Source organism: Oryzias melastigma, linkage group LG6 (genome assembly GCF_002922805.2).
Source record: "Oryzias melastigma strain HK-1 linkage group LG6, ASM292280v2, whole genome shotgun sequence".
Lineage (NCBI taxonomy): Eukaryota > Metazoa > Chordata > Actinopteri > Beloniformes > Adrianichthyidae > Oryzias > Oryzias melastigma.
Genome location: NC_050517.1, coordinates 7910653 through 7938056, shown reverse-complemented (window position 1 = coordinate 7938056; position 27404 = coordinate 7910653). Strand labels below are relative to the sequence as shown.

Genomic DNA, 27404 nt, shown 5'->3' with positions numbered 1-27404 from the left:
TGCAAGGCGGAACAGGCTGAGCACTGCTCGTGCCCTACAGAATGACCTCCAGAGGGCCACTGGTGTGAATGTCTCTACCCAAACAATCAGGAACAGACTTCATGAAGGTGGCCTGAGGGCCCCACGTCCTGTAGTGGGCCCTGTGCTCACTGCCCAGCACCGTGGAGCTCCACTGGCATTTGCTCAAGAACACCAGAATTGGCAAGTCCACCACTGGCGCCCTGTACTTTTCACAGACGAGAGCAGGTTCACCCTGAGCACCTGTGATAGACGTGAAAGAGTCTGGAGAAGACAAGGAGAACGTTATGCTGCCTGCAACGTGGTTCAACATGACAGGTTTGGTGGTGGGTCAGTGATGGTCTGGGGAGGCATATCCATGGAGGGACGCACAGACCTCTACTGCCTAGGAAATGGTGCTCTGACTGCCATAAGGTATCCAGATGAAATCCTTGAACCCATTGTCAGACCCTACGCTGGTGCAGTAGGTCCTGGTTTCCTCCTAATGCACGACAATGCCCGGCCTCACGTGTCAAGAGTATGCAGGCAGTACCTGGAGGATGAAGGAATTGAAACAATTGAATGGCCTTCACCATCCCCTGACTTAAACCCAATAGAACATCTCTGGGACATTATGTTTGGGTCCATTAGGCGCCGCCAGGTTGTTCCTCAGACTGTACAACAGCTCAGGGATGCCCTCACACAGATCTGGGAGGAAATGCCATAAGACACCATCCGTCGTCTCATTAGGAGCATGCCGCCACGTTGTCAAGCATGCATACAAGCTGGTGGGGGCCACACAAGATACTGAAAAGTATTTTGAGTTGCAGAAATTAAGTTTTGGAAAAAATGGACTAGCCTGCTACATCTTCATTTCACTCTGATTTTATGGTGTCAACACAATTGAGCCTCTGTAGGCTGGAAACTTTTATTTCCATTAGAAGACTTGGTATCCTTTTGTTCCTAAGACACTGCCCTGTCGTTATTTGTATAGATATCCAACTTCATATTGAGATCTGATGTATCTAATGTGTTTCTTTAATTTTTGTGAGCAGTGTATATTTGATCTGTTTTCAAAGCCTTTTAAAGTGGTCTTTTCATTATGATTCTGCTGTCTTGAGCCAAAATCTAAAAACTTGTCATTTTCTTGGACATAGTTTCTGCAGAGGGGCAGAAGTTCATTACAAATTCACCTCTGAATTGTGGGCGGGGCGGTTGGTGTGAAGCAACTCCACATGAAATTTTTTTACTCGCTCTGCTGGTAACTTACAGCCTCTCACACCCCCAAGCTAACAATAACCTGCAACAAAGATGGTGGGAAAAATCAGAGCTATCCAGACGAACAGTTTGATCCAGATTCCATCTTAGACCAGGAAAACAAAGACATTCACGGATCTATTTGTCTACAAGTAGATGCTTCAGAATGGAGCAGAGAATGAAGACTTTGGTTCCACCCATTTCTTTTATGGTCACAAATTTAAGCTTTTTAAAACTGAATTTTTATTAATTTTTATGTACTATATAAATTTTGTTGTTTGTCATTATTGTAGAACTCCGTTATGAATAAAGAGATTTATGTTTACCAGCTTGTAAGTTCATCATTATCAAGTATTAATGCAGACGTTGATAGTAAATAAAAAAGGAAAGGAACCATGTTAAAGTGCTGTTAAATGCAATGAGGTCGAGAAGGTCGGTGCAAACCTTTGTGCTGGTGCACCTAAGAAAAAAAGTTAAGCGCACCGGTGCAACCAGTACAAAAAGTTAGTGTAGAGGCCTGCTCCCTGTTTGATTACCCTTTAAAAAGACTCTGGAGGTTGGATCAAACAAAAGGCAATTCCACAAACACAACAGAGAAAAAGTTGTTGCATGTACCGAAGGATTTTGGATACACCAGACTTATGCTCACACAGTTATTGTCAAACTCTGATGGCGAGATGCATGCAGACCTGCTCACTAACACGCTCTCTGATTGGTCAGTGAGAGCTCACCTGTCCTGGACCTGCAGGAGGTGCCTGCCTGTTGCTTAAACATGTGAACTTCACGTTATGGAGGACAGGAGGCGCCGTCGCTGGTAAAAAGAACCCAGACTTTATTGCGTCAGATCTACTGAAGCAGAGCGTCGTCTCGCCGCAGCGGAGCGACTCGTACAAAAAGGCTAATGGAATGCTGCTCAGTAATACTGATGTGTACCATATAAGGAATGCAGTCTGTGACATCATAGTTCTGGCGGGTGTCACGCCCAGAAGTTCATCTGCCGTGCGTGTGTGCACAGGCAAGCGTGCACCGAGTCCAGTCCACTACCCCCCACACTCGTCCTCCCGCCGGTGGCGGCGGCAGCAGGAAGTCACGCCGTGCTCTTGGTGGGCAGTTCTGTGCTGTTGTGCCTGGTCTTGCGCGACGTTCCGTCGTCGCGTGGCCGCGCCTTCTGCAGGCTAGACATGGCGGCAGTGCGCTCGATGTCAATCAGGGTGTACTGCTCAGTGCGGCGTGTGGGCGTGGTGGGGGGCAGCGGGGAGGTGGGGGTGCGGGGCGTATGGGGGTTGCTGCCATCTGAGGCGCCTCTGTTCCCGCTGCTTTCCATCTCCACCTCGATGTAGTTTAAGGTCTTGGGGGGCTCCAGGTGGCCTGGCAGCGGCGGCCGGCGGAAGTCGAAGTTAAAGATGGTGGGTCCATCAGAGCGGCGGCGGGCCGTTTCGGGGCGGTGCGCGCTGAGGGGAGCCGTCACGTTCTCCGTGTTGACGTAGTTGTGCGAAGGCTCAAAAGTGGCGGACAGCGGGTGGGAATAGGAGTGATGCAGCAGGCTGTGGGGGGGGTGGTGGTTGTAACCGTTGAGTGACGGCGTCTTAAGCGCGGCGTGCTCCTCCTCTTCCTCCGCGCTTGGTTTCCTCGTCTCCCAGACGGGCGGCAGTGCCGGCAGGTTCTCGTAGTCCAGCAGGGCGGTGCGCCGCTGGGCGGAGTTGTTGACATTCTGCAGGTCAGGGGTGAGGGGGGGCGGGCGATGGCGGCGGGAAGCCACCACCGCACTGGAGGTGGAGCCGTTGGAGTGTGGTGGAGCAGGCTCCGCCTCCGCGGGTCCCTCAGTCTCTCGGGGCTCCTCGGCCTCCTTCGACTCCTGCCGCCTCCTCTCCTGCTCCATCAGCTGCCTCTGAACGGGGGTGGGGCCCAACACAAAGCGCACCCCCTGAGGCTCCAGGAGCACCTGGGGCTCCTGCGGGGGGAGCGCCTCCGACGTCTCTGTGCGAGTCCTGGGTGGAGGGGGGGGTGTGGGAGGACACTGCGACTGTGGGGAGGTGGGGCTCTCCAGGGGGGTGGTGAGGGTGAGGGGGCTGGGCTGTTCGTCCAAGAGCCCCGTGGTGTTCACGTACGTGTGCACCTGCAGACAGACAGTTGAAACCACGTATTACAGTTGAATTTTGTGATTGGTCAACTGGTGTGAGTCAAGCATCATGTCAGAGTTTCACACCATCATGCTCTGAAGCTCCAGTGTTAAAGCCCCGCCCACATTTAAAGAGTTGAACCTCCTCTTGCTTTCTTGCTAAACCGGCCCTTGGAAAGCTGGCCGGCAGTCAAAGAGCTGCTGTTGGATGAGGAAGCAGCCTGCTTCTGTCTCCTGAACCTTAATTTTTATTTTCATCGAGATGATAAGAAAATCGTTCAGTTATCTCAAGCTAACGTCACTATGATTGTAAATCACAGATCCAGACCACACCTCCCCCGCCTCACCTAGCCCCAACTCCCCTTTTTTTTTTTGCATTTTTCAAACCTGCCTCCGACTGTCCGGTTTGGTTATCCTTTAATGCCTTGTAGAAAAACCCTTATTAGCAACACAGAGGTCAGATGTTTCTTGTTGCGACCACACCATCGTCTCACAATGTCTCTCTTAATCATGAAGGTGTTCTTTGACAAACTTCAGGTGGTTTTATACGTGTCTTCTTCGTCCTTCAATGACAATCTTTTTTATAAAAAACAAAAAAAACAAAATAAAAATAAAAAATGTTCCAGTAGTGATTCTGAAGTTTTTAACCAAAATCCCACGACCTAAATGTCTTAAAAAGTCATTTTTCATGTTGATCTTAAGCCTTCGTCTGCAAAATAGAGCTGACTTCCAGGATTCAAATACTTTTTTCCCTTGAAATGTAAAAAAAATGATATCTACTCTTTAAAGAGGATTTCTTGATTTTCTATCTCACAGTTCAAATGTAGATACTATTGAGATGACAGATTGTTCACTTCCTTTAAGTGGGCAAACCTACAAAATCAGCGAGGGGTCAAATAATTTCTATACTGTCATTTTTATGGTCATCACCACAACCACCATCATCTACATTTGTATCATATAAACCTCACCATGATCAGACAGAGCTTACCCCTTCATCAGCAACCAGCAGTGGGTGGGTGGACTCCTCCCCCACAGATGGCAGGCGGGTGCTGGCCACCGATGGGTGGCGGGTGGAGGGGTGGGATGAGGCCTCCCCCACAGAGGGCAGCCTGCCTACCCCGTTGGGTACGGTGGGCACAGAGTAACCCAGTGCTGGAGACACAAAGCAGTGATGTCATCATCATGTGATTGTCCTCCAATCGGACGACATCAATCAGTTTGAATTTCCCATCAGGCCAGCACATGTACAGCAGATTAATGTTCAGAGCTTGATTGACCTCAGACACCAGGGGGTCTTTTCTAAAGGCCTCTACACATAAATGAGCTGTTGTGGAAATAGACAGAATTTAATGCAAACATTGGTATCTATGAAGGAAATGTGCATAAAAGATGCAGCTTTAGTACACATTCTCATCCTGTTGTAGAGCCATGCATGACACAGATTAAGGTTTTCATAGCTGAATCAGACACTGGATTAAAAAAAAAATCATTTCATTTTATTGTTATTAATGGCCCGATGTTATGGAATAACATTCCTGCCTTTATAATATTCATACGTATGCTATAAGTTAAGTTTTAAAAATTGGCATCTGTGAGCTTTTTGGACTATTTTGGCATTTACTAAGATTTTTTAGGCTATTTTGGAGTTTAGCTAATATTATCATGAGGCTTTTTTTAGTTTTTAGGCTATTTTGAATAAGTCTAGCTAATTTTTCCAGGTACATGCTAGCAGTTTTAGCCCAAGTTTTTATTTTTTTGGCTAATTTCGCATTTAGCTAATATTTTAGCTAGATTGTTGGTTAATTGCTAGCTAAACTCCAAAATAGCCAAAAATTCCTCAGTAAACTAAATTAGCCAAAAAAAAATAACCTGCTGCTAAAATAGAAGCTAAACTACAAATTAGCCCATATAAACCTCACCAGATAACAAAAAAAATTACCATGTTGCTAAAATATTAGCAAAACTCGACATTAGCATAAAAAACCTCAGTAGATGCCAAATTTGCCAAAAAAGCTACCACATTGCTTAAATGCTAGCGCTCCAAAGTAGCTTAAAATACCTCAGTAAACTACATTAGTCAACAATGTCAACCTGTTGCTAAAATTGTAGCTAAACTCTAAATTAGCCTTAAAAAAACCCCAATAAATAACAAATTAGCAAACATGTTTTCCTAAAATATTAGCTAAACTTTTTTTTTTTTAAAATGACTATAAAAGATTCAAACATAGCTCATGAATATAGTTAAAGGTACTACCGAGTACCTACTTAAAATGTTGAAATTGTAATACTTTCTCATTCATTTCCTATGAGGCGTATTTTGCTCAATATTTCAAAAACTATAAAGTTTATGAATAAAAAAATTACAACCAGTAATTTTGTGAACTAGCTGATCATTTTGATACCAAGATTGCTGAAATCAATTAAAGTGTGATTGAGTTTTTACGTGCTGAAAAACGCATGGAAAGGAGCAGGAGGGTCACTGTGGTGTGAATGCTTACTGAGCATTCACACAATTAAAGCTACGTCCAGCCAGCACATGCTGGGACCTGGGCTTTAGGATCTACTTAGAATAATGATCTGGACTCAAAGACATTTCTGAAAGTGGAGCCCCCTGCCGTTGAGAAGCTCAGGTGTGTGGGTACCTGCAGAAGTGAGAGCCTGGGGGCTGGGCTCCAGCACGGCCTCCTCCACCACACTGATGCTGTGACTGTGCATCACCTCCTGCAGCATGTTGAAGATCTCCTCAGCTCGAGAACATTTGAAGGCAAAGATCCCTGCAGACAAGGAAGGGCAAAATCCAATTTAAAAACATGAAAAAAGCCTTGTGACAAGAATACACACAAAAAGGTGTAACACTACAAGTCGCATCAACCACATACAAACCGCCACAACTTCTCTGAGGGAGAAGGAGGGCTGCAGATCCTCAGTCAAATCTACAGTCACTGCCTGAGTCCATGTACTTTATAATGGAACTGATGACAACACTGATGCAGTTTGGACATTTTAAACAAATCATAACTAACATGTGGATATTATTGTAATAACTTTCATTTATATGTTGCCTTTCAATGACTCAAGGTCATCATACAGTTAAGGTATTACAATTACAAAAGAAAAAACACACAAAGAGCACGCAATAAAAAAAAAAAAAACAGAAAACAAACCAGACAAATGTAAAGAAACGTTACATGACATGGTTAGAAATTACATTTATTTAAAACAATATTTTTTCCTTCAAACTTTGTTTTCGTCTAAAAAATCCACACATTTGCACCAATTCCAGTAGTGAGGTAAACTGGACAAACAGGTTGGATTGGCTGGACGAACACTTCTGTGGTACCATACGATCACACTGCTCCCACATCAGCTCAGTAGTCTTTAGATCTTGTGATTGTGCTGACCACACCACTGCTTCTTCTCTAAATAGTTCTTACACAGGTTGAGTCATCATCCTGTTGTAGGAGGAAATTGGCTCCAATCAAGTGCTGTCCACAGCATCCGTCTGAATGACGGACGCTTTCAGCGGTACTTCTGTCTCTCTACGACCCAGTTTAACGATTTGCATTTGTCCAAGGAAAGAAAAACTTAAGAAAAAAAAATAAAGCAACATTTTATTATCGTCTCAAAGTTGTTCCCGTCAGGGGGCGGCGCAGCACTTGCTGATCACGTCATCAACACTCTGGATGCACATAAAATGCTGCTATGCCCGAAACACGCTGCTGCCAGGCCCCCACGGCCAGCACTTCAAATGCACCGCAGGACCTCTGATCACGTCTGCACAATGACTTCACATTGAAACTGGCCGGCCCTGATGACAGAATCGAGTTCAGTGTGAATGCAGCTTATGAAACATAAAGAGTAGGAAAAGCTGAACAGATTAGGGCTGGGTATCGATAGTAATTTCCAAAAACGATTCAAATCGATTCACAAGAGCCTGGATCGGTTCTGATTTTTTTCCCTTTTTCAATTCTTTTGATTCTCCAGTTCAAATAAATTTTGTTTTTACACATTTATACACTTTTTAAGAAAAACATGAATAATCTATTATATGTTTTGAATATATTTATATTAATCTGATACAGTTCAAATAACATAAAATGTATCAGTGAAATAATGAGATTGTTAATATCATACAGTGTTACATAGATTCTGTAAAGGAGAAGTTCTAACTAAAATGTTCAGATCATTAACATTGGAAACATTGTTCTCCTTCTCCTGGAGGACGTTTCAGTTCTGCCAATAGGTGGCGATCACGCTATAGCACATGGCACAAAGTCAAGGCCCCAAGGGCCAGATTCGGCCCTTCGGGTAATTATATCCAGCCCTCCAGATAATTCTGTTTTATTTTATTGTTAATAACAGCCCGATGTTATCCATTGTTTATTTTAACTTTTATAATTTTGACAGAATATATTTTTATGGAGAGTAAAATATTGAAAGTTATTTAAGGTTTAAGTTGATTTATTCTGAAATAATAGTCCTGCCTTTTTATTATTCATAGTAGTGTTAAAAAGTAAAGTTTTAAAAATGTAGTTTGAGTGTTCAATAAAAGAAGAAGAAGAAAGTATGTGCAAAAAACTGTGCTTTAGACCACAAATGATTACTTTAAAAATAATCCCTTAAAAGAGTTTGAACATTTCATTCCTGTGAGTATATAAAGATGTTCATTTAGTCAGAATGTATGTTTAGGTTGACCAAGCGTTAGCTTTAGCCGTCCTATGGGACATTCTATTAAATGTTAGCATCAAGCAAGCGGACTTTAGCTTCACGTGCTAAATCAGTTTCTATTTTTATGAATCGATTAATCGATTTTATCAACTCAGCCCTAGAACAGATGTGTTTAAGCTTAGCTTGAAAAAGAAAAAAAAAAAGGGGGGGGGGGCACTGAGGTGGGGTGGCTGGAGATGTAGAGATTGGTGTCATCTGCATAGCATTGAAATTAAATGTTGTATTTACAAAGGATGAGACCATTAGGTGAGAGTCAACAATAGAGTATTGACCCCAGGACTGAACCTTGGGGAACGCCTGTGAGACAGGAAGTGAATGAGCCGAGTACAGTCAGAGATATAGATTTGGACCGATCAATGGATGGGTAAGTGTTTGCCACAACAGATGGAATGTGGAATAGTATTAAAGATCATATTCAGATCTAGGAAAATCTGAGATAAATATAAATAATTGATCCATTTCAGAAATTATAATTTGAAGTAGTCATGAGACTGGCAAAAGTTATGTGAGTACAGAGAAATAATAAACTGTAAATTATTTAAATAGTTAGGTGAAAAAACATAATTTCTGAATTTTACTTGATTCTTTTCAGCAAACTTCTCATACCTTTTGACAGTAGAAGTCACTGTCTGACAATAGAGTCCCACTCCAACCATCTTTTGATCTACCGTAAAACTTTCCCATTGGTTTTTTAATCATGATGTTGCTGTTTTTAGCCAAAAATCAAATAATCACGTCTAAGTTGTAAGTGGGACTGTTGGTACAGAAATAAGGGTTTGATTATTTCCCATGATCTTGTTATTTACACTCTGTCACGCTAACTTACAGCCCCTCACAACTTTAACCTAACATTGGCAGAGTAACAAAAATGGCGTGCAACGTCAGAGCTATTCAGCCGTACAGTTTTGAGTCAGCTCAAAAACGTTCATGGATCTGTTTGTCTGTAAGTGGATGTCTCAGAATGGAGCGGTTTGTGGCTCAGAACAACTACACAACTACAAGCTCATCACAACTGCATTTTCTTCATCTGCTCTTGTTTAACCACGATCTGAATAAATATTTAGAAATGTCATTTTAAGCTTAATTTGCTTTTATATGTGTCCTCCATCACCAGGAAAATGCCAAACAAAAGATTTTCACTGGATGGGGTGTTTATGGTTTGTGTTAAGAGAAACTTTTATGGAGTTCTTGTGTTTGTGAGAAAGTTTTGATGTCTTGGATTTTGGTGATGAAGAAAACGATGACAGAAGACACCACGTCCTGAATGTTTAACGGACTCGCACGAAGAAAACTCAGTCTGAAGCATTGACTGTATGAAAACTGGACCGAGTGAATGTGACATCACCAAAAGAAATGTTTCACTTCTGGTTCCAACCAATGAAGTCAATTCAATCGACAATATTTTCTCAATACGGACGCCGCCATCTTGGAGCCAGAAGTCATCAGTAGGAAGTGATTGATCCTAGTTAGTCAATGTTTCTATGGCAACCACACTCATTAATGAGTGAGCTTGTTGGAAAACCACACCCCTACCACTTGAAAGTGATCTACACAAAGCCTGTCAATCAAACCTTTTCAACATTGGATGTGGAGGCCAGCAGGCTCCACCTACTTTATTTGAGGCATCTGATTGGTCAGTTTATAACATGAATACCGTGTAATAAAGAAGAAATATAAAGAAAAAAAGATAATGAAGAAGATGTTAAAAAAGTTTTAGAACAAGAATGGTTATTCTGACAAATAAAATGATTAAAAGCGGTTTATTCCTCTTTAGAAATCTATGGGATTTTGGCTTCTTGGACCCAGCAGGTACTTCCTGTTTGGAACTCCAGGGGGAGGAGTCACTCAGTCCAGTTCTCATTTACAGTCAATGGATCTTAGGACCCAGAGGAGGTTAGGAGGAGTACCTCAACACACACACACACACACACACACACACACAAGGAAAACACATCGGTCAATCTGAAGAACCATAACACACACGTACAGCTCAACATGGGTCACCTGACCACAGCAAGACTTACCACACCAACCAAGCCCCCAGAGGGCACCACGGTCCTGACAGCATGATTGAGAGACACAGTGAGACTGTAACACGTCACGGATCAACATTCTACAGCTGACGGAGGACACACCTGCAACTGTGGGTCAAAGACGCTGACGTGTGAGCGTACCTTGGCCAGTCTGGCAGCGGCGTCCGCTCTCAAAGGAGAACAGGTTGGAGTCATAGCCGTATCTACGAAGGCACAGGTAAGGCCACCTCACGTCATCACGGCGATGGGTGTGGAGGACGAGCTCAGCGTCGGTCAGCTCCATCACGCCTGATCCCAGCTCGTTCCCATCATCGTCTACGTTGATCACCTGACAAAGGACGGACATTTACAGATGTCAGTGAGTCACATGACTCAAGCTCATGTTCTGGCTTCTGACTAATCAGAGCAGCAACCAAAACAGAAGAAAGGTAGAATCTGAATACGAAGCCAGTCGGGGAGCAGACAGGAAAGTCTCACCTTGAATTTACTCTGATGATTATCTGGAATCGACTCTTTCTCTGGACAGCTTAAGCAGCCACCCATGGCTTCTTCAGAGCACCATGTGACATCTGGAGGAGGAAGAGGAGCAGTGAAGAGCATGCACAGGAGCCACGCCGACACTGCACAGGTGTAAACTCACCTAAATGCTGCCTCCAAAAGCTGTGCCTCCATCCTCAGACCCTGAGGGAGTCTCATGCTTCAGCGCTCCTTCAGGTCGACGGCAGAGGAGACAGAGGCGTCAGGTCTGTGCTGGGAAGAAAACTACGGTTTCAAACTTCACAAGGTAGATGTCTGCACACAACTGAGCTCTTGGAACTACTATTTGGATTAAGTAATTATCACTACATGAAATAAATGGATAATCAAACATCCCGGCTTAGTAAAAAAAAAGCACGAACTCTGTTGCCCACTGAGGCTAAAATGGTCTTATTGGAACAATCAATAGTAGAGATATAACAATTCACTTTCACCACAATTCGCTTAAACCTCAATTTTTTTCAAAAAACTAAAAATCAGAATAATACTTTTTTAATTTGCTAATGAAGAAAAACCTTTTGGTTGGCCTTTACTAAGTCTGGTGTAATGTAATAAAACAATAAAGAATAAATCTTTCTTACACACGGTTTGACCCTTTCAGCATAAACATGTATGGTAGAATGTAGTACTGCCACAAACGATTATTTTATTAGTCAACTAATCACCGATTATTTTTTCTGATTAGTCGACTAATCAGGTCATGAACAAACTGGATGTAAAGCAGACATCTTAATCATCATTCGCTTTAAACTAACTAAAAATAAAGAAAAAAGACAATAGTTTATTAAACTTTTAATGAATCATGCAGCCTCTGTCCTTCATTAGTTTCTTTAAGTTAATTTATTCTGAAATAATAGTTCTGCCTTTTTATCATTCATAGTAGTGTTAAAAAGTAAAGTTTTAAAAATTTAGTTTGAGTGTTCAATAAAAGAAGAAGATTGAGCAAAAAACTGTTCAGATAGATTAAATCAAATGAGATAAGGAATATACTTTCCATCAAACTTGTTTTGACAGGTGCCCCGCCCCTCAAGATGACGTTTTTAATATCAAAATAAGTTTGATGGAAAGTATATTCCTGATCTCTCTAATGAGGTCGGCATTTGAAACAAGAAACTATTTTTCATAAAAGATAAAGTTTTGGTCTCACTGACTCAAATAATAAAAAAAGTACATTTTCTTTGGTGCTGAAAGCTCACAACTTTGTTCAACTTGACTACACTCTGACTCCATATACTTATCGACTATTAAATTAGCCGGCGACTATTTTAATAGTCGATCAGTCGACCAATCGTGACAGCCCAAGATAAAAGGTTTTTCACTTTCTCCACGACTGGGTTCAATGTAGGGCTGGGCGATATGGCAAAAAAATAAAATCACGATTTTTTAAATTTTATTTCACGATTTCGATTTTATCACGATATTTTTAAAATAAATTCAAATTTAATTATATTGATTTTAGTTGAAAGAAGTAAACATATTTTTGAACAAATATTTACATTTATTCGAATTAAATAGTTATCTATTAAGATTAACCTGTAAATATTGCAAGAATTGCGTCTTCTACTGCTACAGGTAATGCATTGCTGTCAAATGAACAGCTTCTAAATATCAGTGAGTTTTAATTTTTCCTTTGTGCTAAAATCCATAAAACAGAGCTTGTAAATGATTGTCACCCAAGACCAGAAATGAGGGAGATTGATGAAGTTTATAGCATGAATGACTGATAAAGTTTAGTAAAGTCCTTTCTCTATTAAAAACAGCTCAAAATGCTAAATAATAAAAATAATAATAATTAAAAAAAACACCATTTACCACATTTTAAAATGAAACTGAAACTTTTATTATTTTTGGATTACATACATGCTAAATAAATCTCAATTGCTTCAGAATTTACCTTCAAATAGACGATTTCGTTGTACTTTGAGAAAAGGCTCCAGCTAGCATCTTTAACTGATACAAAAACATTTTTAAACTTGGATGATAACATCAAATACATCTGCCAAACTGTTAAGATTCAAAACACAGAGATAATAGCAGTAAATGTTGTGGCAGTTTTAAAAAGTTTACATCCACAGCTCCTTCACTAACATCTGCTCTCTGCTGTGTTTATGTCACTGAGCAGAAAGCTAGCGTTAGCATTAGCGCTGTTTATTCTAGTTGGGCTTTTATTCGGTCCGTACGGCCAAGAAAGAAGCTCAACGGTGACGCCACGGATTAAGAAAATTATGTGCAAACTCACTTACACTTCTTACAAGGGGAGTGCGACCGACGATAAGATTTAGGCTCTTACAGTAGCTAGCAAAAGCTATGCAAAGCTATGCAAAGAGCTAGCAAAACAATGCAGCACCGTGCATCTTGACAGAACATTTTACGTGTTTCCTACATGAATTACCATCAGTTTTTGTGCAGGTTGAACGTAAATACGTGCGATTAACATCCGCTATGTTTAAAAACACGAAACATTAATAAAAACATACATTAAAGAGCCAAACTAGCATGTCTGTCACAGGTTGCTAGCACCCACTTTAGCCTAAACTTTAGCACACAGTTCAAAGTTCTCAGCCTGATTTCTCTCTATTAAAATGCGATTCCTGTCCCGTGATGATTCCTCTCCATCGGATTATTTTTGAAGTCGATTGCAAGACACTGCGTCTCCTTTTGTTACTTTTTCGGACCTCCGTCATTCATTACTCGACGGCGCACGCGACTCTGTCCCGTTGTTTGTCACGTGACTTCCAAACAGGAAAAACACACCGGGGAGGAGGAGGAGGAGGAGGAGGAGGGGGAGCAGCAGCAGCTCGGATTTAAAGTCACAGCTGTCAACAAGCTTTTGCCTTCTCGCTCTTGCAGCTTTTCGTAGAATATCGCGATATAACGATATCTTAAAAATGACCTATCGTCAGCTTTGGATATCGTACACGGTTTTTTATCGTCATATCGCCCAGCCCTAGTTCAATGGTGTTACATCCGATTTGTTTTTAAACACTTCAGCCTTGAAGTGGGCTTTCTCAATAAATTGAACCTCATAGTTTAACAAACAAACTTATTTCCAAATAAAGGACAGATTTACTGCTTACTGCACGGCTCCCCTCGTCTTTGTATTTTTGATTCCCACCCTAACCAACCCAGCCAGGGAGTGGGACGAGTGGCTGAAAGGGCTCTGACCTGAGGCAGGTATGCATGGGTACAACATGCATGAGGGATGCAGACACAGTGTACCACCTCAAAACAGCCTTTTTAACATCTACAATAGCGATCTAGCACATACATGCACCGAGAGCCAACAGCAGCTGAGCGGATACTTTTATCCAAAGATTATTTACTCCAAAATGAGAGAAAAATGGAACCTGTGCCAAATCTATAGAACTTCTTTCCTCCATGATGGAAGTTATCTGTGGCCTTTTGCTACAGGAACTGCTTGCTGATGTTCAGGACAGGTACGAATGAACTGCTCATGTGACCACCTATTTGGCCGGATGTGTGCCAGGTGATGGGGGGAATCAGGAGTGTGAGCAAGAGCTCCGTTTGGCTGATAGAAATGTTTGGATCTTCTTCACTTGGGGTGTAATAATAATAACAATACATTTTATCTAGTGTATAGATTAATTTTAAAAATCTGATTCACATCATACTTTACAGCTGACGATATGATTTGTAGCTGATATCAATTCATTTTGAATAATTCGATTCAATTACCTAAATTGGATGAGGACATCTTTATCCAAAACTTAAATCAGTGTGACTCAGAGATAAACACCTGGTACTGAACAGTGCAGGTGAAGTTTTTCAGACTCCTTGTATCCTGATCAAGCAATCATAACATTCTAATAGGGTTGCCACGATTAGTTGACTAATCGACGACAAATTTAATAGTCGATTAGTCGTTACTTTATATTATATGGGGACAGACTGTAGTAAAGTTGAACAAAGTTGTGAGCTTTCAGCACCAAAAAAAATATTTTTTCCTTATTTGAGTAATCCATCCATCCATTTTCCTGACCGCTTCTTCTCTTTCGGGGTCGCAGGGGTGCCGGACCCTAACCCGGCTACTGAAGGGCGAAGGCAGGGTACACCCTGGACAGGTCGCCAGTCTGTCGCAGGGCCTCAATTACACACACATTCTCACATCCACACCTAGGGGCAATTTAGAGTCACCAATTGACCTATGAGGCATGTTTTTGGACGGTGGGAGGAAGCCAGAGTCCCCGGTGAAAACCCACGCATGCACGGGGAGAACATGCAAACTCCACACAGAAAGGTCCCAGCCGGGAGTCGAACCGGGGCCTTCTCGCTGTGAGGCAAGAGCGCTAACCACTGCGCTACCGTGCAGCCCCCTTATTTGAGTCAGTGAGACCAAAATTTTATCTTTTGTGAAAAATAGTTTCTTGTTTCAGATGCTGACCTCATTAGAGAGATCAGGAATATACTTTCCATCAAACTCATTTTGACAGGTGACCTTTGACCCTATATATCTTTATATATAAAAATGATATTAAATAGTTACGTCATCTTGAGGGGCGGGGCACCTGTCAAAGTGAGCTTGATGGATGGTGTAGGTCAAAAGTCATCTGTCAAAATGAGTTAAATGGAAAGTATATTCTTGATCTCATTTGATTTAATCTTGTTTTAATCATATAAACTAATGAAGTACAGAGGCTGCACGATTCACTAAAAGTTTAATAAACTATCATCTTAATTGTCTTTAACTTTAGTTAGTTTAAAGCTAATGATGGTTAAGATGTGTGGTTTACATCCACTTTGTGCATGACCTGATTAGTCGACTAATCGGTAGAGATCATCGGTGATTAGTCGTCTAATAAAATAATCGTGTGTGTCAGCCCTACATTCTACCACACTGTATGGTCACACGTCTTTACTAAATTTAAAGTTTTTCCACACATTGGACTGGAATGATGGTTGGTCAGTTTTTGCTGCATCACATGCGTGTTGTCCACTGGGATGGCACTTTATTTTCATGTTATAATAAACTAAACCTACCATGTCTCAATCCAAATGGTGTTTTCCAATATTGATATAATTGATTTATTTCATTTTGATTTATTGATTAAATTAATCGTTACACCCCTAGTTTTCACTGACTGGATCCAGCCTGAGTGTGTGAACAGGTTAGTCTGCTTCATCCACAAAACAACTGCGATAGGACCTTAAGGAGTTCTGACAGCTATGAACCAGAACTCCGGATTCCAATCAGAACCATGGTGGAGGTCCATCAGCAGAGAAGCAGGAGGAAGCTCAACTCTGGATCAGACATCTGGGACAGTTGTTGACCCATCGCTGCTGTACCAACTGTTTTGGACTTTTATCTCAGATTCTGTCAGAACTCTGAATACTTTCGCCGTGACACGCGTAGGCGTGTGCGTCCATGAAGTTTGCTGCTTCCTGGGATTTACACCAGAATCTGGTCAGCGCATCCAAACAAACCGTGAAGCCTGAGTATGCGCTTCTTACGCCCTCGCGATCCGAAACCAGAGCCAGAACCAGAACCATCTGCTGCTGGTTCGTGTGAGAGCGGTCCCCTCAGCTGTTTCAACTAGTCTCTGTGGTAGATGCGGGTCCGGAGCGGCTAGTTAGCAGCGAGCTAAGCTCCTCCGTGCTGCTTCAATAAGCTAACTCAGATTTCAGCTCATTAGCCCCCAGCTCGTAGCCCACAGGCCTCCCCCGCGGCCACATAGTTGTCGCCCCACCAGGCAGAACTTACCTGGTTCCGTAAGCGCGGTGACGTCCAGCATCCAAGCTTCAGGGGCTTTCAGCAAGCGGACGAGCAGCTCGGGTCTGTTGGGGGGTGACGGCAGCCAGCTAGCGTTAGCCGCTGCTACAGCAGAAGATCCTCCATGTTCCTCCGGAGCGCCAAAAAAACAATCACAACTTCTTCCAAACGCCTCTAACTCGTCCGTCCGCTCAACCCGCAGCGCCTAGAAAACCCCCAGTCCATGGGCAGGTCACGGCGCTTCACTGTAGACGCCTGCGCTCCGTCAAAATGTACTCTTTGGGGACAAAAATGCGGTTTTAAGCGCCCGGACAGAACTCAAAATGCTAGCCGTCTCCCGAGCTAAATCACTGCGAGCCTAACTTCCGACACCGAGCAGCGGCGCCACTGCGCATGCGCCGTCCGACAGCTCCGGGACTGCGGGGGCCTCAGAGCCAGACACACAAACGAAAACACAACAGTCTCCTGACAGAAGAACACAACCGGTATTAACATCCATTCAACTTTGTTTGGGTTAAAGTTAGTGACCGAAAGAGAAACACAACAACGTGGATTATCGGAGCAGTGAAAATAGCACAAAACAAAGAACCAATCCTGGACTTACCTTTGTGTTGTTGTGGTCTTGTAGAAGTTCAACTGATGACTCTTCAGTAGAACAATGTTAAAGAATGTTACAGCAATTGTATGCTATTGTTGCGTGGCTGATGTGATGCAGTGTTCGATTGTGTGTTGTTTTTAGTTTGTGTCTTTATAGTTTAGTAGAACAATATTGCTATGAGTTTAAAGTTTTGTTGTTTTGTGTTATAATTGTGTAGGTGCAGTTCTGTGTTTATGTGCTATTTTATTTGGGTGGCTGTAGCCTTGATTTTGTGTTGTAGGTTATTATTGTGTTGTAGTTTTGTGTTTGTATTAGTGCATAATGTATTTGTGTTGCTGCTGATTTGTTTTGCTGCAGTTTTATGATTGCCTTGATGGGGGTTTGCACAATTTTGTGTAGCCTTTGCATTTGTATTGATTTGTTTGCTTTTGTTTTTTCATTGTATTGCTGCAATTCTTTTCATGAGTTACTGTACTTTGTAATTTTGTTATTGCATTTTTGTGATTGTCTTTCTGTAGTTTTAAAGGTGTTGCTGTAGTTTTATTATTTGTTGCTATAGTTTTGTTTTTTGTTAGTGCAGTTTTGTGTACGTGTGGCTGTAATTTTATGATTGTGTTTCTGTAGTTTTGATTGTGTTGACATAGTTGTATGATTGTGTTCCTATTGCTTTGTTTATGTTGCTAAAGTTGTGGGTGTTTTGTGTGCAGCTGTTGTGTGTTCATGTGTACTGTTGATTTTTTTGTTTTGTTTTACTTTTTTAATCATTGAAATTTTGGGATTCTGCGACAGTTTTGTGTTGCTGCAGTTATCTTTACTTATTCCAAATGAATAATTACAAAAGTCAAGCATTTGTGCACGTGTTGTGTATTTATTGAGCTGTAGGCACTGTTTTTTGTATTACAGTCACAACACATGCACACACACACACACATACACACTCCTACACATCAGTGCTGAAAGAAGGTACTTTATGCTGACTGAAGTTAGTGCAGTCACACAGGAAAGTAACGCATTGCCACATTGTCACGGGGAACATAAATAAGTGAAAGGTTTTGTACAAACAAAAACACACACATACATGTGTGCGCATGAAAATAAAAAAATGAAGGTTTTCTCTGCAGCTTCTTGGCATGCGGACTGATTCACCATCTGTGGGACATATCAACATGTGTTTATCAGCTAAGGTGATGGTCATCCTGGAACTGGAGTGTGGTTGCTGGCTGACTCACCTCTCTGGACTTATATTCTCAGGGGAGCATGGTGGCAGTCCTGCTCGTTGCGCAGCTTTCGGGCTCTCAGGACATCTCGAACACAGTGATGCAGGTAAGAGTACTGACCCTGGGGGGCAGAGCTACATGTTAGAAATGGCCGTTAATGAAAAAGAGCCCTTCCTCATGAAGATACATGTAAGAAAGAATTTGAACAATTAATTTGAACAATTTCAGATAAAAATAATATTGCTGTTGACATAAAGGCTAACGTGAGAAAAACTATGGACCCATGCACCATCAAAGACTGACATGAGGCTAAACAAGACCACTAAGATCAACCATAAAGTAAGCGCTGAGGCAAACCCTTATGTGGGCCCTAACATAGACTATGGAAAGACTCCTGACATGAGTCCTGAGATAAGTTGAGAAATGAGCCAAAAATGTAACAATTTAAAAAGCAAGCACATCGACGCTGATGTGAACTCTGAAATTAGACTATATACAAACCCTAACATGGGCTCAGGTCCCCTGACATTAGCTCAAATAGGAACCTTGACACAAGCAAAGACATGGACCCTGATATGAGCCTATGGCCCTTGAGTTTGACATCCCTCCAACATAAGCTCATGCATAAACCCTAACACAAGCCCTGGCACAAACTCTAACATGATTCCTGATAGGAGTTCATCTGAACACTACAAGTCCAAACATGATTCATGGCACGAATTGTGACATAAACTCTGAGATAAGTACGGACAAGAATCCAAAGGAAATTACTGACCATAATCCAAATATGAACCCATTAAGGACAAGACTTGAACCTGAACAGAGATCTAAAATGGTCAGGTGGCTGTAATGTAAAGGTAGAGTGGTTGACCTCTGATCGGAGGAACACGGGTTTGATTCCAGGGTTCTCTCCTTGGCCACTCATGTGTCAAAGTGTCCTTGGACAATGCACAATTTATTGTCTGGGTCTTGTTCTTGCCATTGAGCTGGCTTCAGAACTTGCCTACTCGTTGGAGGTATTTGGTTGTTGTAGCTTTCCATGTTGCCTGTTCCAGGTTGCCATTTCCCTGTGGAATTCCAAGCAACTTGTACCTGTCTTTAATGCGACTGTATTTCTCAAGTCCAAATGATATCCCCTTGTCAGTACTGTAGATCCTTGTGGTGTGGATCTTGGAGTCAATGTCGAGCTTGCTCTTAGTGTATAGCTTGATATCATCCATGTAGAGGGGGTGAATGATAGTGGCCCCATTTTTAAGTCGGTATCCATAGCTAATCATGTTGATTGTTTGCCCAAGGGGGTTCAGACCTATGCAGAACAGCAGTGAGGACAGAACATCTCTTTGGTGCCACATTTGGTGGACATTTGTCCAAGTAGCTTACCGTTGGTTTCAAGGGCGGTTTTCCACAACCTCCTCAAGTTTCATATGAAGGCTCTTTGAGTACTGTTTAGGTTTTACAACTCCAAGCATTCAATCCAGATCCAGGTGTGCAGCATTAAGTAATACGCTTTCTTGTAATCAATCCAGGCTGGGCACAGATTGGTGTGTCCTGACCTGCAGTCTTGAGAGACTGTTCTGTCAACCAAGAGTTGTGTTGGGCTCCTCTGGAATCTCTACCAATGACCTTCTATATATTGCTCATGTACTCATCCATGTGCTTATTTATTTTGGTTGCGGAGAGACAAGTTATTGGTTGCACCCTTCAAGGAATGTTTCTCGATCAGGATCCTTTGCCCTCCCATTTGCCATTCAGGGTGAGTCCCATCTCTTAGCAGCTGGTTCAGTGGTGCTGTCCAGTTCTTCATACCTGAGGCTCTTTCTTGCATGTCTGCCACCGTGATGGTTACTGGATTTTGTTGCTGTGCTCTTTTCTATTAGAAACCAGCCATTGAGCATTGCTGTTATGTGCTGTCCCTTTCTCCCATATACTTTTACAGTGCTGTTCAGCTTCCAGCTTTGGTGACTCTGCTCAGCTGTTATGATCTGCCACTAAGTGTACACTTTTCCAGGTTCATTTGAGAGCAGGAGTTTATCCACCTGGTTTCATCATGTCTTGCGTACCTCTCTAGGAGGTTGGTCAAGGCCAGGAGCCTTGATAAATGCCGGGACCCTTGTCTGGGTGGCCACGTCTGAGATAGCATGAGATGTATTTCAATATCTCTCATGGTTATGAGGTAGATGGTAACGTTATGGGTCATGCCTAAGGACCCCTGTAAAATTGACTTCAACAGCTCATTGAATTGGACCCGTGTGTTCTTAATTGTGATGTCAATGGCACCCCAGCTCACAGTGTTCTGTGTGTGCTCTGTTCAAGGTTCTTTTGGAGTGACTGTCTGACCTCATGCCAGTTAAAAAAATATGGCAGATCGGCAGCTACATCAATGGACAGAAGTCTGTTGTTGAATGCTCACACCTTTTTCATGTTTAGAGCAAAGAAAAACTCCACATCTGCCAGTGGAGATTATCACTTACTTTAGTGGGAACACACATGTTCAGTGACGTATGTGTCAGATAATGTTCAATTGGCTGTTCCACATGTTCCAATGTACACTGACCAGCTACTGACCATCTCAGTGGCTTTGTGGTAGAGTGTCCGCCCTGAGATTGGAAGGTTGTGAGTTCAAATCCCGGCCAAGTCATAGCAAAGACTCTATAATGGGACCCCAGTGCCTCTCTGCTTGACACTCACCATTAAAGGGTTGGATTGGGGGTTAAACCACCAAATGGTTCACGTGTGTCTGCAGCTCACCGCTTCCCAAGGGGATGGGTCAATCCAGATAACAAATTTTACAGACCTAGTCATGTGACAAATAATGGGACTTTAACTTTAGCTTAATCTCGACCCAATAAAGCACAATTGGGATGTGGTGGAATGGGAGATCTGCATCATTGATGTGTAGCTGACAAATCTGCAGCAAGTGTGTGAAGCTATCATGTCAATACGGACCAAACTCTCTGAGGAATATTTCCAGTACCTTGTTGAATATATGCCACAGAGATTACGGCAGTTCTGAAGGCAAAAGGGGGTCCAACCCACTAATAGCTCAGTGTATCTAATAAAGCGGCTGGTGAGTGTATATATCTTTTTGCTTATTTTTGATGGCCTGCAATCTACCCATGTATCCTTCTCAATTGAAAGGTTGATGGGAAATGACATATTGGGCACCCCTGATCTATATGATCTGTGACATGTGCTAAGATATGAACCCTGATTTAGGCACTAAAATTACCTCGTACATGAACCCTGGCATGACCCAGTGCATGAACTTTGACATTGTCTTTGACACAAATGCTACTATAAACACTTACATGAACTGTGACTGCAAAGCGCTTTGGGCCTTCAAGGAAGGTTAAGTGCTATACAAGTATAAGCCATTTTTGATTGTAGGGTAATTGTGGGATGCTTATATGTGTTGTTTTTTATGCGTCTTTATTTATTTTTATTATGATTGCTATTTTAACAACATTTTTTTAATCTTACTATTATATATTTTTATTATGGAGGGCATGCTGCACGGTGGCACAGTGGTTAGCGCTGTTGCCTCACAGCAAGAAGACCCCGGTTCAAATCTGATACAGAAAACACCACCAGGAGACCTTTCTGTGGGGAGTTTGCATGTTCTCCCCGTGCATGCGTCTGGCTTCCTCCCACCATCCAAAAACATGCTTCAAAGGTTGATTGGTTACTCTAAATTGCCTCTAGGTGTGAAAGTGAGAGTGAATGGGTGTATGATTGAGGTGACCTGTCTTGGGTATACCCTGCCTTCACCCATCAGTATTCAGGTCAGGCTCCAGCAACCCCGAAAGTGACAAAGCGGCCAAGAAGATGAATGAATGGAGGGCATTTTGCGGTATTTTGTAACAGTAAAAGTGCTATACAAATAAAGTTGGTCTTGAATTTGAGTGCTCTTATAAGCCTAGAGATGAGTGCTGCCATGACTTCAGATATGTATCCTTAAAATACACCGATCTAAACTCTAACAATAATCTTCATGTCCTTTGCTGAGCATACACAAGCAAACATAGACAGACAAGATTCAGTCCTACCTCAGTCTGCACCATGTGTGAACGGTGGAGCCGCAGATCAAAGACAGCGCCGTAGATGTCCACTGTGTCCCTGACATCCAGCTGCTGTAGCACTCGATCCAAGACAATGAAAGTCCCTGAACGGCCAACTCCAGCACTAATACACACACAAACACACAGTAGGTCATTGACTAAAGAAGTTACAGATTGTGATCCAGTGCCTGTTTTAAATTTGGCTCTGGTAGCTTTTTATCCACTTCAAACTTTTTAGATGGCAGCCATGTTTACCATTTTTTCCTAAATTCATTCACATTGGCAGATTTGGCCTGATTTGATCCAGACTTTCTGTTTTCTAAGGTCATTTCTAAGGTTTCATTTTTGGTTTGTCAAGCATGAAAAGTCACTCTAACATTGATTTGAACCCAATAACAGAACTCTGGATCTCATTCACTTCAGATAAAACTCTTGTGTGCTTTACTTTTACTCTACAAATTTAACGGAAAAACATACTAAAGATCACAGACAATTAAAAAAGATAAATTAAAATAATAAGAAATTAACATTATTTTTATAAGTCCTGAAACCAAAACAAACAAACAAAAAAAACATGTCAGAAAACAAGAGGATATATAGTTAGCAGAGCTGTCAGGCGATTAAAATTTTTAATCGCGATTAATCACATGGTCCATAGTTAAGTCAGAATTAATCGCAAATTAATGTGTGGCCTGTTTTTTAGGTAAAAAAAATGTGTGCTTCGTGGAATTTAGCATTTCTACATTAATTATGAAAACAAGAATGGCAAAATTAAAAGTTTTCATCAGAACTACTTTATTTTGTAACATTGTATTGAGATAAACTTTCTTAACAATAAAAGGCTGTAACATAAAATGCCTAACAAAAGCCCAAGTGAAAGTGAAGGGCATTTTAAATTCAAAACTTCAATCAACGTTCAGTAAATAAAATAAAAAACATCAAAAATAAAATTTCCATAACACTTTCATGTTCATTTTTTGTCAGGACCAAATCTTTTCTTAATCTTCTGAACTACAGTAATAAATGAAATAGAGATTTATCATTTCCAATGAACTTTTGTTTTTTAAAACATTAAAGACTGAGAAAAGCGGGATCTGTGGATAGTTTGACAGTCTGTTACTGCCGCCGCGTTCTCTGGCTGCAGCTCGATGCAGCGACGTGTCCAGCGGAGCTCACGCCATGAATATGCCGGCAGACAGACCGCTATGCTGGGGCTGGATCACGCTTAAACCTCCAGAACCTTGGGATATTTTGCATATTTTCGCGCGGCGAAAGAGGGACAGGCCACACACTCAAAGCTGAGATTTATCTTTTCATCTACAAATAACTGTCGTTGTCTACATTTAAAACGTCCCCCGGTGAGCTTGCTGTTCGGAACGTCGGGGGTCCGCAGCTCTCGGGACGCGGTGCCGGACGCGAGCCGGTACCACCAGACGTGGTACTGAACGCGAACCGGAGCCGGGTTAGGGTGCAGGAGCTCTACGTGTCTTGGCGCCGGGCCAATTCTAGCTAGCAGGTCGGTGGTTGGAGAGCCGCCGTTGATCTAGTGAGAGCAGCCGGTGAGTTAGAGGGCGATGAGGGACGCCCGCGCACGGTGTGGAAAGGCACGTATGAGAAAGTCCGCGATTAATGTGTCAAAAAAATTGTTGGCGTGACGCACATGTCAAGTTAATGCGTAATTAACGCGACAAATCTGACAGCCCTAATAGTTAGATCTTTATTGTCATTGTCACAAGTACAATGAAATCCAAAATGAAATGTAAAAAAAGAAAAAAAAAAGAAACTGGAACATTTGGGACATCACTGATTGGATGATGAGTTTTGAAGAGGCGGAAAGGCAGAAGGATGTATAGTCTGAACAGAGGTAAAGAGTAGAGATTGAACAATCACTACACTTTTGCAGTGCCTGTGGTCAAAAACTTAAAGAAATATCTTCCGATCTTCTGATTTCCGTTTTTGAAGGCAAACAAATGTTATTATCCAAGCAGTGACATCAGATAATTTCTACCTTTTCCGGTTTCTTATTTTGTTTCAGTTTTTAACATTTTAGTTTTGATGTTTTCCCAAAACACTAATTCATTTTTTTATTTGGAACTGTGTTTAGTTTTTTTTTTAATTATGTTTTGATTTCCAAAATGTAATGTTTCTTTTTTTTTTTTGTTTTTTAATTGTCGTTGAGGTCTTTAATGTCTTAAGACCTGGCATCCACATGTATGGACATCTCATTTTGGGTTATAGTACTACAGCAGTTAATTCTGCTTAACTAGGAACCTGTGACTATGTGTGTAGAGGTTTAGCTCAAACATTTAACTCGGATCATTAGAGGTTAAGATGTTTTAGTGTTGAGTGGTTTGCTGAGGTTGATTTGTTGTTCAGGGTCACCATTCTTGGGTGAATGAGAATCTCCACAGATACATGAACAATTTATTAGATTACAATCACAAACCATCAAAGGTTCTAGTTCCAGTCTCAAATCAAATTTGTCAAAAAAAGAAGTATTAACTACTGGTAGATAGACCTAATCTAATCTAATCTAGCTACGCTCAGCAGTTAATTAAATTATTTTTTTTTACTTACAACAATGCATTTCTTCCTGTCTTTAAAGCTTCTTTGGCACCAGTATGTCATTCTTAACATAAACAGCATTACTGTGTAGCTTCCTTCAAACAGAGTGCTCTTTACCTGCAGTGGACCACAGTAGGACCAGAACCAGGGGACCTGTTGACATAGTCCCGCACTGTTCGGACAAACTGGATTAGGGACTGAGTGTTGTCAGGAGTGCCGTGATCGGGCCACACCGTGTAATGAAACTGCCGAACCAAACGGCTAAAGCTCAGCTGCTCCTCCTGGACATAGAAACACAAAAGTGAGTGTAGGAGGAGCAAACATAAAACCCCAAACTGATTTTAGGTCATGGGTTCTGGTTCAGGAACTTGGAATGCGTACGCTGCAGATTCTGAACTCTCGGATCGTCCACTCTGGCAGCACCGACTCTGAAAGCATCTGCACAATCAGGTCTCCGTAGTACAGCGGGTCCTGATCAAAGGGCCAGTAGTGGTCACACTTTACCTGAATGAGAAGTAAGCTTGTATTAACTGAACTGTTGCAACATTTCCAACTGGATATAATTAAGGATAAAAAGAGGATGATTTCCTCTTCAATTTCACTGTTTGCTTTCTCAGTTCGAGGATTTAATTAAGCAAATAAATGACAATCAAGTTTTAAATTGTTGAATAACTTATTAGAGGCATTAGCAAGTGCATTAAAAAAAAAACAATTCAGAAAGACTGAAGATGTTTCCTGCTTGCACTCACTCTGCCTTTCTCCACACACTGCGTGACCATCACCACGTTGTGGACATTCTGTTCCCAGACCATCTTCCAGAAATCATCTTTAGTTCCTGGCAGTGGACCCTGTGTGGCGATGTACTCCCGGCGAAAATTATTGCCCTGAAAAAAACAAAAGGGGACATTCATCCTGAGGAAGACCTACAACATGGAGCGGTACTATGTGCTGCCATTGTCCTTCACTGTCTGCTACCTTCTAGTTTACTTGTATATGCAGTTATGATAGATTTTAATGTGCAGCAGAACACAGAAGAGTCCTTGTGCTGACAATAATCACAAGCATGGATTCCTGAGCGTCTGAATTGCCCACGAATGGCAGAAGGTGAGAAATATACATACAAGAGTTGCAGTAGAGTCGATTCATTTTAGACCAGCAAAAACTGGCTTCTTTGTTATCACTAAGTTGAATAGAAAGATGCAGGTTTATTCTGATGCAGTGAGGTAGCAGATCAGATTGATCCAAACCATTCCAAACTAATTTTTCCAGAACCGTGCTTTAGCTGTACAACGACTGCACCAAAGTTAAACTAGGGCAAAACCAAAACTAAACCAGGACCAAATCCCAACCTAGACTAAGCTAAGACTGTACTGAGACTAAACCAGGACTCCAAACAAACAAAAATTAAGACTAAATCAGGTCTAGAACAATAGTAAACCAGGAATCCAAGTAAATGAAATCTGGACTGCATCAAGAATAAACCAGGACTTTACAGAGTCTAAACAAGGCTTTAATCAAGACTATACCTAAACAAATCCAGGTCTAAATCCGTTCTCTACTAGGATTAAATAGTGACTGAACTGAAACTATAACAGAGCCAAACACACCAAGACTGTTCCAAGTTTAAACCAGGGTTGTACCAGGACTAAGCAAAGATTTAACAGGGATGGACAAGCAGCATCCAAGACTGTAGAACAATGGGTGTCCAAAGTCAGTCCTCGAGGACCGGCCTCCTGCTGGTTTTCCAGAAATCCTGCCTTATCTGCTGCTGATTACATGGATCAGGTGTGTTTGGCCAATAAAAAGCTTCAATGGCAGGTTGGTTGGAAAACATGTAGGACACCAGCCCTCGAGGACTGGATTTAGACAGCCCTGCAGTAGAAGAATGCACCATGATTAAATCGAGATCGCTCCAACATTTAACACGGGCCAAACCAAACACTAAACCAGGACTGCACGACAAACATTTCTATCATTGTTGCTCTGATGATTATTTTGAATGAGCACTGCTACCTCTATGCTTTAATATTCTATTTTTGTGTAAATGAAAGTTTTTCTCTGCATCCATTTTACAGCTTAGACTGAATGACATTGATGGAAAAGTCAAGTGTGTCTGTGTGTAAAAGACCACTAGGATCATACTGGGATGTAGCTTGCGTTGATGTAGTCCGAACAGGGATCGTCGTCCACATAGGAGAGCTTCACCCTGGTGGAATCATCTGTGTACAAACAAAGCAGAAATGAAGCTCCACGCCAACAAAGAACCAAACAGTGAGTGGGCTGGAGGGGGTCACCTACAGGGGAGGATGTTATTGTACCGGTTCTTCCCACGGTTTTCTGGCAGCAGAGCTGAGTCCAGAGGCTGATTCCGACCAACATCCTTCAGATCCTGACAGAAGGAAAACAATAAAAAGTCAAGGAAATTCAGAAAAATCCATCTGCCTAAGACAGGGGTTGGCAACCTTTAACAATAAAAGAGCCATATGGGCTCATTTTCTACTGATCAAAACCTAGAAGGAGGCAAACAGTCCTACTTTAACCTTTAAGAAATTTGGATTTGCATT

General features: G+C 41.9%; 2 protein-coding genes across 7 annotated transcripts in view; both read right to left on the bottom strand.

The window, feature by feature from the left end:
- Window positions 1-2062: 2062 nt before the first annotated feature.
- Window positions 2063-16972, bottom strand: LOC112141138 (fibroblast growth factor receptor substrate 2). Its single transcript, XM_024264196.2, has 7 exons — window positions 16394-16972; window positions 10778-10887; window positions 10615-10706; window positions 10279-10465; window positions 6019-6150; window positions 4365-4528; window positions 2063-3370 (listed from the first exon to the last, which is right to left on the bottom strand). The coding sequence occupies exons 3-7, from the start codon at window positions 10678-10680 to the stop codon at window positions 2342-2344; spliced, it is 1578 nt and encodes a 525-aa protein (XP_024119964.1). The 5' UTR covers window positions 10681-10706; window positions 10778-10887; window positions 16394-16972; the 3' UTR covers window positions 2063-2341.
- Window positions 16973-17482: 510 nt separating this feature from the next.
- Window positions 17483-27404, bottom strand: part of LOC112141137 (receptor-type tyrosine-protein phosphatase beta) — a 32959-nt gene continuing 23037 nt past the window's right edge. For all 6 annotated transcript variants that reach the window (XM_036212235.1, XM_036212236.1, XM_024264193.2 and 3 more), the window contains 8 exons: window positions 27139-27229; window positions 26983-27059; window positions 25590-25724; window positions 25222-25344; window positions 24958-25121; window positions 22264-22399; window positions 18230-18338; window positions 17483-18149 (listed from right to left, as the gene is read on the bottom strand). In XM_036212235.1, the coding sequence (XP_036068128.1) occupies window positions 18240-18338; window positions 22264-22399; window positions 24958-25121; window positions 25222-25344; window positions 25590-25724; window positions 26983-27059; window positions 27139-27229 (825 nt within the window). In that variant the 3' untranslated portion in view covers window positions 17483-18149; window positions 18230-18239. The remainder of the gene's footprint in view (window positions 18150-18229; window positions 18339-22263; window positions 22400-24957; window positions 25122-25221; window positions 25345-25589; window positions 25725-26982; window positions 27060-27138; window positions 27230-27404) is intronic.

What these genes read in the sequence shown, in the direction of transcription:
- LOC112141138 (XM_024264196.2), bottom strand. Translation starts at nt 10,680, where the DNA reads ATGGGTGGCTGCTTAAGCTGTCCAGAGAAAGAGTCGATTCCAGATAAT. An exon ending in CCAGGCTCTCACTTCTGCAG is followed by an intron (nt 4,529 to 6,018) that starts GTACCCACACAC and finishes TTGTGTCTCCAG; the next exon opens with CACTGGGTTACTCTGTGCCC. An exon ending in TGCTGGTTGCTGATGAAGGG is followed by an intron (nt 3,371 to 4,364) that starts GTAAGCTCTGTC and finishes GTCTGTCTGCAG; the next exon opens with GTGCACACGTACGTGAACAC.